Here is a 14522-nt window from a genome sequence, read left to right as displayed (position 1 = left end):
AAGGGACGGGGCGGCCGGGCCCCCCGCCCCGCCGCGCGCGCGGCCTCCGGGGCCGCCTTCCTGCTCCCGTTCCCGCGCCTCCGCCGCAGCGGCCGCCCCCGCCCCAGCCCCGGCTCGCGGCGCCCGCACCTCCGCGAGGGCCGCTCCCGCGCTCGGCGTCCGGTGCCCGGGCCTGGGGGGCCAGGGACACGCAGGCTCCACGCTCCCCGCCGGCCTGAGGCGACTTCGCCCCGCGAGGAAGCGTCCGTCCGCGCGCGCGGGGGGCTGCCGACCCCCGGCGCCCGCAGCCCGAAGGGGCGGGGGCCGGAGCGCTCGCCGAGGGGCGCCCCCGCCCGCGGCACCGCCGGGCGCACGCGCAGCCGCCGCCGCCGCCCTTATTTAGTCTGCGATGGCTCCGCTCGCGCCCCACCGGCCTCCTCCCGAAGGCGGCTCCCTCCCAGCGCAGCCCAGAGCCCCTGGGACCAGCCTCGAGCGGGTCCCCGAGCAGGACTACCCCTAAACTGGAAAGGCGGCGGCCGGACTTGCGTGTGAGGAAAAGCAGCGGCGACCGGAAAGGGCTGACAGGTCGCGAGAGAGAGGCAAGCCGGGCCTCAGAGGAAGAGGAAGGCCGGAGCGAGCCGAGGTTTGCCGAAAGGCGGCGATTCGGGAGCCGCCGGGCCGAGGGTGGGCGCGGCGGAAACTGCCGAGGTTTGCCGAAGGCGGCGGCGTCCGAGTTGCCCGGATGTAGTTGGTGGAGCGGCAGCGGCGGCACCGGCGGCGGCGGCGGCGGCGGCGGGAGGAGGAGGAGGAGGAGGAGGAGAAGGAAGACCAGGCGGCGGCGGCGGCGGCGGGGGGGAGGAGGGAGGAGGGGAGGAGGCGGTGGAGCAGGAGGAGGAGAGGGCGGAGGAGGCGGCGGCTCTCCGCGGGGCTGAACCGGACGCGGCTTCTTGCCCCTCCCCTCCCCTTCCCCCTCCCCCCCCTCCCCGGTTCGCGCTGCCGCCGTGTAGTTGGCGCCGCTGCCCCGGGCTGAAAGTGAGCGTGGTGTCGGCGGAAGGAGATGGCCCGGGAGCGCCGGCGCCAGTAACGGGGAGGTGCTGAGAGTCGCCGAGGGCGCGCCGCCGCCGCCGCCTGCTCGCCCGCCCGTGCGTCCGTCCACCCGCCCGCCTCTCGCGGCCGCTCTCCCCCCTCCCCGACACACACTCACAGGCCGGGCATTGATGGTAATGTATGCGAGGAAACAGCAGAGACTCAGTGATGGGTAAATCGCCTTTCTGGTTTTCGGGCCGCGGCGGAGGCGGGGGGCGGCGTCGGGGGGTGGGGGGTTGTTCCTCCTTATCTGGAGCTGGCCGCGCCGCCATTTTTGTTGTTAACCCTGATCCGGCTCGGGCTGGGGGAGGAGGCGGCGGCGGCGGCGCGTGCGGGGCCGCGGGGACCGGCTCGGCGGGTGCTGCGGGGGCCCGCGGCGCCGCGTCCCGGGGGGGAGCCCCCAGGGCGTGCGCCCACCGCGGGGAGCGCGCGGGGAGGGGCGGCCTGCGGCTCGGCTGTGCTTCGGCGCCCGGCCAGGCAGGCAGGCAGGCAGGGGGGTTCTCATGTCGCCGTGTCTCTTCCTGTGTTTCAGCTGTCACGACCGGAGGGGGGACTCGCAGCCTTACCAGGTACCAGCCGAGCCCGGGGCGCGGGAGTGCCAGGGGCCGGCCCGGGGGAAGGGGAAGGGACGGCTACTCGAGCGCAGGCTTCAGAAGTCGCTGCAGGCCCCTCGGCCGACGCGAGCCCCGCGGGGCCCCGGGGAGTGTGGGGCCGGGTGCCCGGCGCGCTCCGCCGCGGGGCTTAGGGACTTGGGGTCACGGGGGACCCGAGAGAGCGCAGTAGTTCTTTTTTGGGGGGGAGTGGGGGAGGTGGGGGATGATTGGCAGCCAGGCATCCCAGGCCCGGGTGATTTGGGTGTGGAGGGATCGCTGGGAGGAGGTGATGGGTGCCACGGGAGAGGCCTGCGTGCTCGCTGGGCGCACGGGGCCCGGAAAGTTGCTGGGAAGGAGCCGAGCGGCCTGTGGTTCACGCCTCGCTCGGCCGCGATAGCCAGCCCCTGCCCGGTGGTTTTTCTGGGGGGAGGGGGGAGAGGAGTGGCCGTTTTGGCCCAGGTAGCTGCCCAGTGAGAGGCTGTCCTTCTGTTCTTGTTCAGGAGTTGAGATCCCTGGCTGCCTCGGACGCAGGGGTGTGTCTGTTAGGATCCTGCAGGGGCTCCGGCTCCCAGGGCTGGAGGGCTTCGCAGTGTACTAGCCATGTCTGGTCATGGAAAGATAGAAGGGCAGGCTGCTGGCCCGAGAGGTCACTGCTGTGCACCAGTAAAGACACCGCACCCCCAGTCTCGCTGAGTCTGCCCACTCCTGAAGATGAGTAGAACATGGCCTCCTCAGATGAGTTAGAATTAAACCCAAGTTTTAAGTGTTCTCGTTAAGTTCCGTTGTGCTTTCTCCAGATATTGGCGATTTAAATCAGTTTATTTTGACCAATAGTTCCCACACCTGCAGGAGTAGGTAATGAGTTCTGAGAAGTTTTTATGTGAGTCCAGGAGTTGGAGAAGTCATGGTTTGGAAGTTTGCAGGAACATATGCATATGTACATACATGCCTGTGCGTGTGAGTTGCACATGTGTAGCAGTGAACTGAGTTTCTAGTCTCTTTTTGATTAATCCTGAAAAAAAGGCCTTTAGCTATTCCATGGGAAGTTTTTTGAGGTATCAGTATGCCTCGATGGTTAATTATTTTACTTACAGGGTGATAGTGATTTTATTTATTTATTTTTTTGGCTAAAATGTGGTGGAATAGTATCGGGAGCCTTACAGCGACTTCCACGTTTCTGTCTTCATAGTATGAAGGCCCAGTTTGAAAATGAGTTTTAACTTTGGAAATTCAAAACGGTGAATAAAGCTAATGATGTGTCAGTGATTATTAAATTAGTCTGGAGAGTTGAAGTTTCAATTTTTTCTCTCTCTTGTTTGGGGGGTGATGTTTTACAGGCACTTAAGTATTCATCGAAGAGTCACCCCAGTAGTGGTGATCACAGACATGAAAAGATGCGAGACGCCACAGACCCTTCACCACCAAATAAGATGCTGCGGAGGTCTGACAGTCCTGAAAACAAATACAGTGACAGCACAGGCCACAGCAAGGCCAAAAACGTGCATACTCACAGAGTTAGAGAGAGGGAAGGTGGTGAGTAGCTTTCTTGTCTGAACTATCTATTTTGTCTGTCTATTTTAACAATACTAGCTTTGTATGAAACACATAACTTCCAACTGAACGGGTTACTCTGCTTGTATTGTAAGAGTATTTTATTTGTCAGTTTTATTTCGATAAGCAGACTGCTGTAGACGGACAGTGCTGGCATAGCAGGTAAAAAGTGGTCTCCAGCATCTGACAGTGAGGCAGCTCGGTCTGCCAAGTGCCTTGTTAATGGTGGGAGAAATGCAGGGCGTTTTCTGGGGAAGGAACTTTCACTTTTTCAAGTGGAGATTTGTGTTTGCCTTACTTTGAGACCCTTGTTGCTGCTTCAGCTGAGTGTTAAGTTCAAATGTGAAAATTATGAGCTTAAAACTTGGGCTTTTCAAGACCCTTCAGAGATTTTAAAAAAAATTGTGCCTGAGAAAATGCAGTTTTGGTTTTTCTGTTGTAAACATTGAAAATTTTCCATTTTATAGAGTTGCTAGTATTCTGTAGTGTGTTCATTGAAACATTGAACTTTTCAAAAGTTAGCTTCATCTTGCGCATTGCTGGTATGCCTCAAGCTTTTTATTTATGGTTGGGAGACTGAGGGAATAAATAAAACCAGCTCTCAATAATTGAGACTTACATTGCTCTGGTAAATTTTGGGCAATTTATTTCATGTCCGAAGTGTACGTTAAGAATCAAACAGATTTCACTAAGGTGATTGAGATTTTCTCCCACGGCGAGATCTCATAGCTGAAGTAGAAACACCATATTTGAGATAACCTATACAATATTAATTGAAAGCTTCCAAGAAAATATTGTATCATGTTAGTTTGCCCATTAACAGTTTCTCAGTAGTTGCTTAACTTTTTAAAAATACTCTGTATCTGCTGGTCTTTGCTTTTACTTTTTTTTTCTTGCTAGGATAGAAATCCGTTTCATTCAGTGTGATTATTTAGAGGATGCCATGTTTTTCAGTATGTAATCACTGGGTTGAGGAAGCTAATGGTCAGAAGGCAGCATTGGGATAGAGCAATTTGGATGGTTAGATGGGAAGAAGTAGTTTTATGTAACTATAGCTATCGCTTTGTGCTGCTTATTCACAGAAATCACATTTCAGTTCAGAAGTAATAGTAGCAGGTGGATTTGATTGTTAAAGTGTTAGGAGTTCTTTGGTGAAATCAGACTTAGTGTTTTTGGTTTTTGTGCATAAATTTCTCAGTGTTAGCGGTAGCATGAGATACTGTCAGCCACTTTTCTATAGTGAATTCATCTGAAATGTTAGCTCCTGGAGGACATGTACTAGTTGTCCTATACTGTGCTTCCTTCTGAAAATTTTGGTAATTGTGGCATTTCAGGACATGACACCTCGTTTTCTTGTAGGTAGGCTCTCAGGTTCTTAACTTCAGTGACTGCTCCAGGTTATCTGTCTATAACCCATGTCCAGGAAGAAGTCCTTGTGGGAGTGAGGAAACTTCTGTGAATCCTTTCATCCACGTACAATAAACTGTCCCAAGTCAATTCTTTTACAGGTGAAATAATCCCAAGAACAGTCGTGGTGTATTCATTGAACAAACGTTGGGCATCCACTGTGTGCCAACAGTTGTCACACTCCTGGAAGTCAAGATGAGACCTTGGCCTTGAAGGTGTTCTTAAAGGCTTTGATTCTTGAACTAGTGGTGTTACAGCTGCTTATTTTTACTGTACCCCTGTTTTCTTTGGTTTTCATTCTTCCCGTGTGAACTCCAGGTACCTTTTGGCATTTTGTTTCCTTTTTTGTTTGTGTCTTTGCTGGTGTTTCCTCAGCTCCCTTTGTAAGAAACTTGTTACTTATTTTTCTGAGCTAGTCATTTGCCAAGTCAGACCTCACTTTGTGATTTGCTTTCCAGCTGCTCCTCTGGGGCCTCCTACTCTGTTCCTGTCTATCCTGTCTCTAATAGGTGTGGCCACTGTATTCTGCACTGTGGAAGAATAATAGTACTGTCAAGTAGGAGATCTCTAGTCTGCGGTCCAGAGTCCATCTTTGATGTTAATTTTACCTTTTAAGATAGAAAATGATGCTTCTTCCCTCATTTAATACTTAATAGTTTGCTTCAGGTATATACAATTTTTTTATTGCTAATATGTGTTGGATTTTTATGGCTGAGACATTTTTAAAATGTAGCTGTCAGTCAAACCAAAAATATGAACACAAAGTACAGTTGGACTTTGTTTTTGTGAATTTTTACTTTGCTATTTTTCCTTTGTTTAAAGAGAAGACAGAAAAGGAAATCCTGAGTTTTTAAAAGTATATGACTTTATTACAGACATAAATTTCTTTAGGTTTTTTTAATCATTTATATATATATAAATTGAACACTAGCAAAAGCCCAAAATGCAAGTGAATTAATTTCTTTCTTCTTACATGTGTATGTAACAGTGTAATTAATATAAGAGCAATTACTGTATTCGTTGAGCTACTTAGATCGTTTTATTTGAGGGTGTTTTAAATTTAAGAACTTTGTAAATGCCTATACTGAAAAGCCTTGGTGTTCTGATTTGTAGCGTGCATTGTACAAAGCAAGCTAAACTGAAGTGTAAATTGGAGAGAATGCTTTCTTCAGGATTGGGGTTCACTGGTGTTAGAGCATGCTTTTTTCATAGATTTCCTTCTTGGCATCTTGGATATTCTTTTAAAAATGCCTGTTCAGAAGTCATGTCTAAGAGGACTTTTTAAGATATGCTGTAAGAGGGTAGGCATAGAGGAAGATTGTTTTTTTACTCCTAACAGTCTTTACATTAACCATAACTTAATTTAACACGATCTGTATTGTTGGGTATTTTTATTTACAACATTTTGTTCTAGTAGCAATTACAAGCATCATTACTGAGAGCCAGTATGAATGTTACTCTGTACCTGGAACTGTCTGGTGCTTAGGACCCTCACATCCCGGATCAGAGTACCTAGGTTCCAGTCTTGACTCTGCTTCCGATTCTAGCTTCCCTGGGAAACAGCAGGTGATGACTTAAGTACTTGAGTGCTTGCTACCATGTGGGAGACCTGGATGGAGTTCCTGTCTCCTAGCTTTGGCCTGGCCCAGCCCTGGCTGTTGAAGGCATTTCGGGAGTAAGCAGTTGGGTACAACATATCTCTCTCTCTAACAGCCTCTCCTCCCCTGGCCCAAAAATAAAAGACACACTTCACATAATAAAAGGACCGCTGGTTAAGATACTCACATCCTGAGGCCAGTGTTGTGGTGTTAAGCCACTGTGTGCAATGCCAGCATTTAATGTGGTCATGGGTTTGAGTCCCAGCTGCTCCACTTCTGATCCAATTCCCTGCTAATGTGCCTGGGAAAGCAGGGGAAGATGGCCCCTGCACCCACGTGGGAAATATAGATAAAGCCCTTGGCTTTTACCTAGGCTGTCCCTGGCCATTGCAGCCATTGAGGGAGTGAAATTAGCTATCTCTGTGTGTATGTGAAGTGTGTCTGTCTCTGACTTTGAAATAAATGCATCTTTTAAAAAAGATACCCACATTTCATATTGGAGTACCTGGGTTCAATTTTCAGCTTTTTTGATAGCACAGACCCTGGGATCAGTGGTGATGACCCAAGTGTTTGGGTCCCTGCTACCTACCCATATGGAAGACCTTGGTGAGTGCTGGCTCCCAGTTTCTGCCTGGTCCAGTCCCAACCTTGATGACATTTGGAGAGCGAACCAGTGGATGGGAGCTTGCTGTCTGCTTGCTTCAGAAACTAAAAAACAGCAATAGCAAAATAAACTATTAAAAGTAACCAAAAAGCAATCATTAGATTTTTACATCTTAGACTTTTTTTTTAAAGATTTATTTATTTATTTGAAAGCCAGAGTTAGTTACAGAGAAAGAGGAAAAGCAGAGAGAGAGAGAGAGGTCTTCCATCTGATGGTTCACCCCCAGTTGGCTGCAGAGGCCAGAGCTGCACCGATCTGAAGCCAGGAGCTTCTTCCAGGTCTCCCATGTGGGTACAGGGTCCCAAGGACTTGGGCTATCTTCTACTGCTTCCCAGGCCATAGCAGAGAGCTGGATCAAAAGTGGAGCAACCAGGGCTCGAACTGGCACCCACATGGGATACCGGCACTACTGACTGGGGCTTTACCCGCTATGCCACAGCACCAGCCCCTGAAGGGTATCTTTATAGGTGTTCTGTGAGGCTGTTCTATAGAACTTTGTCTTGGAGGGCTTTTTCCCCCCCATCTTCCCTCCTAGAATTGGTATAGAAACTTATAAATATGCTTGGAATACTTGTTAGAAATGTTATTTTCTGAGGCCATGGGTCAGTTGGTTAGTGGAATAATATTGGTTCTCATAGTAGAGCTTATAGTAGATTTGCAGTGGTTTTTAACTTAGCATTGTTAAGTAAAGCTGCCTTTATAAGGTAAGTAAGCACTGTTTTTTAAAGATTGAAAACTTGTGACTGCATAGTGAAGTGTTTGTCAGTCACATCTTTGGAGAAGTTTGGAGAATGTATTTTCATCTCCTAATTTAAAAAAAATCAGAAGCAGATGGGCAGAGAGAGAGAGAACATGCTGTCATCCACAGTCTCCATACCCAGTTGCCTACAAAAGCCGGGAGCCCAGTGCAGGGCTCTGACTTGGTGGTAGCTGCCCAGTTCGAGCCGTCACCCCGCCTTGCAGCCTTTCTAGGATTGGGTTGGCAGTGGGTGTTGAACCTTGGTGCTTCAGTGTAGGATGTGATGGGGGTCATGGGTGTCTGAACCTCTGGACCTGACACCCGACCCATCTCTGATTTCATCCAAAGATGTCTACAGTTGAGCATCTTCATCTGAAATCGTAAGTGCTCCAGAATCTGGAACTTGGTGAGCACTGCGTGCTTGCTTTTGGATGTTTAGGAGGAGGGATGCTGTACTGGCAAGTCTGTGCGTGTGTTCTGAAAACCTAAAAACTCTGAAGGGCGTCAAGTTCTGAGCATTTTGCATAAGGGATACTCAACTTATATTAACATTTTGGAAGAATATTTAGTAGGGATGCCATTTGGGGATAATTGTATAATTTTTTTTTTTTTTTTTTTTTTTTTTTTTGACAGAGTGGACAGTGAGAGAGAGAGACAGAGAAAGGTCTTCCTTTTGCCGTTGGTTCACCCTCCAATGGCCGCCGTGGCCGGCGCGCTGCGGCCAGCGCACTGCGCTGATCCGATGGCAGGAGCCAGGATCCAGGTGCTTTTCCTGGTCTCCCATGGGGTGCAGGGCCCAAGCACCTGGGCCATCCTCCACTGCACTCCCTGGCCACAGCAGAGGGCTGGCCTGGAAGAGGGGCAACCGGGACAGAATCCGGCGCCCCGACCGGGACTAGAACCCGGTGTGCCGGCGCCGCTAGGCGGAGGATTAGCCTAGTGAGCCGCGGCGCCGGCCTAATTTTGTTTTTTTAAAGATTGGTTCGTTATTTGAAAGGCAGTCTTCCATTTGCTGGTTGACTCCCCAAATGGCCACAACAGCTGAAGCTGGGCCGATCTGAAGCCAGGAGCCTGGAACTTCTTCCAGGTGTCCCAGGGTGGTGCAAGGGTCCAAGCACTTGAGCCATCTTCCACTGCTTTTCCAGGCATGGCAGAGAGCTGGATCAGAAGTGGATCAGCCAGGACTCAAACCGGAATCCATATGGGTTGCCAGCACTGCAGGCAGTGGCTTTACCCGCCATACCACAGCGCCAACCCTTTGGTCTTAAAATTCTTTTAAATATCATTTAGTGTAACTTTTATGTTTTGAGTAAAATGAAATGTGCTTAACATTAGTAATGTGAGGAAGTACTGTAAAAATGAAGTCTTATTAAATCCACATACTGACATTGGAAGATAGATAGAACACATAGTATTCCTATTTTACGAGTGAGAAATTTTACTTGTATAAAAATGAGCAAAACAGTGACATTTGACTGCAAACATAAGTTTATCTGAGAGTAGACTGAACTGACTACACTGTCAGGGATGAAACAGATGTGTTAAAAAACTTAATTGGTGTTATTTTTTTTTCCTAAAGATTTATGTATCTGAAAGTTTTCGAGAGGTGGGCTGCCGGGGCTTTAACAAGCTGCTGTGGAAAATCGCCTGCCCCTTAACTGGTGTTCTTGACTATGGTAGGAATCAGTGTGAAGGTGTTGTTGCTTTTATCTTAATAACTTCACCCAGCTTCCTTCAGTACTTAACATCTTACAGATTTCACTATAAAAATCAGAGCCAGGACAGGGACACTGTTGGTACAAATGGATGTGTGTATTCTAGGTCAAGTTGTTAACATTTTTTTTTTTTTTTTTTTAAGTTTTGAGCATTTCAGAAATTTCCTTGGGAAGAAGCCAGTTTTCTTTGGAATAAGCTCATAAATTTAAAAAGAAACTTGGAAATTTTCAACAATCTGATGTACTAATGTTTGCCTGTATATAACAACCATTGGTTCATTTTAAATTTGGCCTAATGATAAGAGGAAATATGATCTTTTAAAAAATTGATTTGTGATGTATACTAAGTAGAAAACTAGACAGAAATGTTTGCATTGGATTTCTGTAGGCCAATTTAAAAAGGAAACTTGAATCTAAGGAAAACAGAATGAAGTTGAATGATAAGCAGTTTTCATGTTTCAACTTAGTATATTTTCCGTAATTTTAGAAAATGATCAAGAAATCTTCCTAAAGTTAATGGAAAACGGCATGAAGAATTCTGCATGGATTTCAAATATTTTTGGCACCAAAATTTATCTTTCAGCTCCATTCTACAAACTTTTTTGAAGTTTTCATAAATATGAGCTAAGAATCTGTGCTCTCTGCATGTAAAGGGTTACATTTAAACATTGTATCAGGTTGTTGAATGGCTTCTCGTCTCATCATTTTCCTTAACATTTTTAAAATGTTTATTTACTTGAAGGGCAGAGCAGCAGAGAGGGGAAGAGACAGATCTTTCATCTGCTGCTTCACTCCCCAAATGGCTGCAGCAGTCAGGGTTGGTCAGAGCCACAGCCTTCGGAGCCCAAAACTCCATCCTGGTCTCCCACACGGGTGGCAGGGGCCCAAGTGCTTGGGCTGTTGTCCACTGCCTTTCAGTGTATTAGCAGGAAGCTGCCTCAAAAGTGGAGCAGCCAGCATTCAAATTGGCACTCCACTGTGGTGGGATGGTGACACCAAGTGGCTGCTTAACCAGCCGTGCCACGATGTTGGGCCCCATTTTGGTACTTAGCGATGGATAGTTATTATTTGTGATTTAATGGTATTTTTTTTTTAAAGATTTTTTTTATTTATTTGAAAGAGTTCCACAGAGAGAGGAGAGGCAGAGAGACAGAGAGGTCTTCTCTCTGCTGGTTCCCTAATTGACCACAACGGCCAGAGCTGTGCTGATCTGAAGCCAGGAGCATCTTTCTGGTCTCCCATGTGGGTGCAGGGCCCAGTGACTTGGGCCGTCTTTTGCTGCTTTCCCAGGCCATAGCAGAGAGCTGGATGGGAAGTGGAGCAGCCGAGACTCCAACTGGCACCCATATGGGATGCCAGCACTGCAGGCAGTGACTATCTGCTACGCCACAGTGCCGGCCCCGATTTAATGGTATTTTTCTATTTTATAGTCAAATGCTTTTTGAAGTGGTTTACTTTGACCCTACAGGAAATCCTTTTTTTCTTTTAAAGACTTTTTTGGTTTTTGGAAAGACAGAGAATGAGGTCTTTTCATCCGCTGGTTCACTCCCCAGATGGCAGCAATGGCAGGGGCTGATACAGGCTAATGCCAGTAACCTGTAACTCCATCTGGGTCTTGCACATGTGGTGGAGGCCCCAGCACTTTAGTCATCTGCTTTCCCAGGCTCCAGTATGGGATGCTGTTGTTGGAAGTGGTGACTTAACCCATTGTGTCACAGTGCCAGCCCCTTAGGACATACATACATTTACTTTTTTATTTGAAAATCAGAGTTACACAGAGTGAAGGAGAGGCAAAGAGAGGGAGGGAGGTATTCCATCCTGTGGTTCACTCCCCAATAGGCTGCAACAGCTGGAACTGTGCTGATCCGGAGCCAGGAGCTTCCTCCGGTCTCCCATGTGGTTGGGCCATCTTCCACTGCTATCCCAGGCCATAGCAGAGAGCTGGAACAGAAGAGGAGCAGCCGGGACTAGAACTGGTGCCCATATGGGATACTGGCAGTTCAGGCCAGATCTTTAACCTGCTATACCACTGCACCAGCCCCGCAGAAATTTTTGAAATCATGAGTATGAGGAATCTTAAATACTCATGAAAAATTTATACTCTGAGAAAAACTGCATGGATTTCAAAAATTTGTTGCACCAAAAGAAACCTGTCTTTTAATTTCCCACAAAGTTTTTGAAGTGCCTTTGAACTTCCCCAGGTGACAAGCAGAACGCTGCAGGTAAACTGCCCATTGGCTCACATCACCCACTCAGCCTTCTAGTGACCATTACTTACCGAGCCCAAGGGCCCTGTGTAACCCAGTGTCTGGGTCTTCAGCCTCTTGTTCCTTCTTGTTTGTGTTGCCCTGTCTGTCCTGACCCTGCCAACAAGTTTGTTCTCTTAGGGTTCTGTGTGCTGTGCTGCTTTCTTGAGCTTCTTCATGGTCTGGTGCTTTGTCTCACTCTCAAGCGTGTGTCTGCTTGAATGTTGCCCCTCACTGCACTTCCTGACCACTCCGCAGCTGCCATCACTGTCCTCTCTTCTGTAGCTTTTGTTGACAGTTACATCTGCTGTGATGCGAAAGTCACCACGCTGTGCAAACTGCACCACCGGTCTGTGAGAAGCAGAGTTTAGAGCTGCAGTACTCAGAATTGTCAGTGACTCATTAGGAAAAGACAAGGACATGATTTTTAAAAAGTAGCATAGGTTTTTCTTAAGATTTATTTATTTATTTGAAAGAATTGAAACAGAGGCATCTTGCACCTGCTGGTTTACTCTCCAGCTGGCTGTGATGGCTGGGACTGGGCCAGGCCGAAGCCAGGAGTTTCTTCCAGGTCTCCCACGTGGATAGCAGGGGCCCACGTAATTGGGCCATTCTCTGCTGCTTTTCCCGGGCAGTGAACTGTACGGGAAGTGAAGCAGCCAGGAGAACCAGTGCCCGTATGGGTGCTGCATTGTTGGCGGCAGCTTTACCTGTGCACATAGATTTCTGTGAGGAGGTCTTCAGAAGGTTTGTGGACGATGTGCTTCATGGGTTTTCTAAAGACTCAGATGATCTAGCTGGATAGCGCCCATCCACTGCTTCACTCCTCAAGCACGGCAGCTAGGGCTGCACTAGACTGAAGTCAGGAGCCAGGAACCGCACTCAGTCTCCACATAGGCGGGAAGGACCCAGTTACTTGAGTCATTGCCTGCTGCCTCCCAGGGTCTGTGTTAGCAGGAAAGTGCACTTGAACCCAGATACTCCGGTGTGAGTGTGGAATATGGGCGTCTCAACTGCAAGGCCAAATCCCTGTCCTGTGTTGTCAGTTCTGTTGTTTGTTTTTCCAGGGTCTTTTTTTTTTTTTTTTTTTTTTTTTTTTAAGATTTTATTTATTTGAGAGGTAGAGTTACAAACGGTGAGAGGGAGAGACAGAAAGGTCTTCCTTCTGTTGGTTCACTCCCCAAATGGCCACAATGGCTGGAGCTACACCAGAATTGAAGCCAGGAGCCAGGAGTTTCCTCTGAGTCTCCCACATGGGTGCAGGGGCCAGAAGGTCTTGGGTCATCCTCTACTGCCTTCCCAGGCCACAGCAGAGAGCTGGATCAGAAGAAGAGCAGCTGGGACTAGAACCAGCACCCATCTGAGATGCTGGCGCCGCAGGTGGAGGATTAACCTGTGCCATGACGCCAGCCCCTTTTTCAGCATCTTCTTAAAGTGCTCTTGTACATAACAGATGGTTAAGGAATACTTTAGCACTGCAATAAGTGGTACTTTACCCTGACAATGACCTGCACTCTTCTTGTGGAAGAGGGTGTCCATTGGAAGGGTTGAAACACTGTAAGTTATTAGGAAATGATGGATAGGTGCTTATCTAAAATCTTACAGGAAGTTGTCACCATGATGTGACTGGGAACTCAGCATGAGCTAGTAAGATAGCTGGCAGATGTTTGAGATGTGTCTTGACTGCTGTAAATTCCTGTGTAGCTTGTGAAATTGCACAGAAGTGTTACTCTCCCATGATACATCAGTTGTATTTGAACAGATTTAAACAAGTGTTAGAGAACTTTTTCTTTCTGTATTTGTCTTCTGTGGAATGCAAGCTCCACTGAAACAGGTAGTGAATTTATTTTTACATCTACTTTATCCACCTTGTTTCCTGATGTCTAGGAAGGCCCTGACACCTTGTAGCATTTCAGTAAATAGGTATGTTAAAAGATTGTCATGATTCAGGGAAGTCATGGGATTCTGTCACAGTCCTCTCAGTCTTAAAGGTGTATGTTGATCCTCTGGGAGGCTTGTTAAAATGCACAGTCTGCTTCAGCACTTTTGGGATCTGTTTTTTAATGAGATGGCCAGATGGTGCCCCTGCTGCTGGCCTCATCTGAAGCATTTGGTCCTGGAGCAGCACTGTCCAGTGAAATAGTGTTAGCCATTAGTGCAAACTGTGGGCTCTTCTAGTAGCCTCATTTAAACAGTGAATTTTAGTGGTTTCAGCCTGACTTGTCCAAAGTATTATCATTTCAACATGTAATTGATAGGGAGTTTTACATTTCTTTTTTTGTGCAGAATCTTTAAAATGCAGTGTGTATTTTGCATTTACAGCATGTTACAGCTTTGCTTGGCCACATTAGGTGTGTCTGGTGTGCAGCATGTGATTGGTGGTGGCCCCTGGATGGGACAGTACAGTTCTGAAGAATACTGTCTAGCTTTTTGACATATCTTCGTATTTCTGGAAAGAAAATTTTACGTGTCTGATTTCTGCAGTTCCGTGTTTATGCAAAGCCAAGTTCGGATGAGTCCGTGGGCCACATGGTGCTGTCTGCACTGAAGTGTTTCTTTGTTGGTGCATGTTCATTATAGAAAACGTAGGAAACAGAATGGAGGAAAAATGAAATCCCCGCACATCCTGTCATTTAGAGTCAGTCAATCATAGTATCCTTAAGGGATGGGTTTTTTATGGCATAAGATAACTAGGATTGTCTCGAGTGTTTGCTAAAAGTTTGATATGCTTGTATTTAATATTTGCATAGTGGATTCAGCAGGTACTCGTTGTAGACAGTGTGAGTGTGAGAGGAGTGACTGCGTACTTCTAGTGCTCAGGGACTAGTGATGCCTGCCTGTATGTGTAATTTGGGAGAGAAGTGTTCTTTCAGTTAGCTTAAGTCCAGGTGCCTAGAGTTAGATGACAGTAGGCACATTCCTGAGTTTTTGTGTCTACCCCATA

General features: G+C 47.8%; 1 protein-coding gene across 2 annotated transcripts in view; it reads left to right on the top strand.

Moving 5' to 3' along the window:
* Nucleotides 1-488: 488 nt before the first annotated feature.
* LOC100357083 (WW domain-containing adapter protein with coiled-coil) overlaps nucleotides 489-14522 on the top strand; it is a 92673-nt gene continuing 78639 nt past the window's right edge. For both annotated transcript variants that reach the window (XM_070056034.1, XM_051820939.2), the window contains exons 1-3: nucleotides 489-622; nucleotides 1598-1634; nucleotides 2996-3191. In XM_070056034.1, coding sequence (XP_069912135.1) covers nucleotides 3053-3191 — 139 coding nt within the window. In that variant the 5' untranslated portion in view covers nucleotides 489-622; nucleotides 1598-1634; nucleotides 2996-3052. The remainder of the gene's footprint in view (nucleotides 623-1597; nucleotides 1635-2995; nucleotides 3192-14522) is intronic.

The sequence above is a fragment of the Oryctolagus cuniculus genome, chromosome 13 (genome assembly GCF_964237555.1).
Source record: "Oryctolagus cuniculus chromosome 13, mOryCun1.1, whole genome shotgun sequence".
In the NCBI taxonomy this organism is placed as follows: domain Eukaryota; kingdom Metazoa; phylum Chordata; class Mammalia; order Lagomorpha; family Leporidae; genus Oryctolagus; species Oryctolagus cuniculus.
The sequence above is the reverse complement of the archived record's forward strand: the minus strand, read 5'-3'. Positions and strand labels throughout refer to the sequence as shown.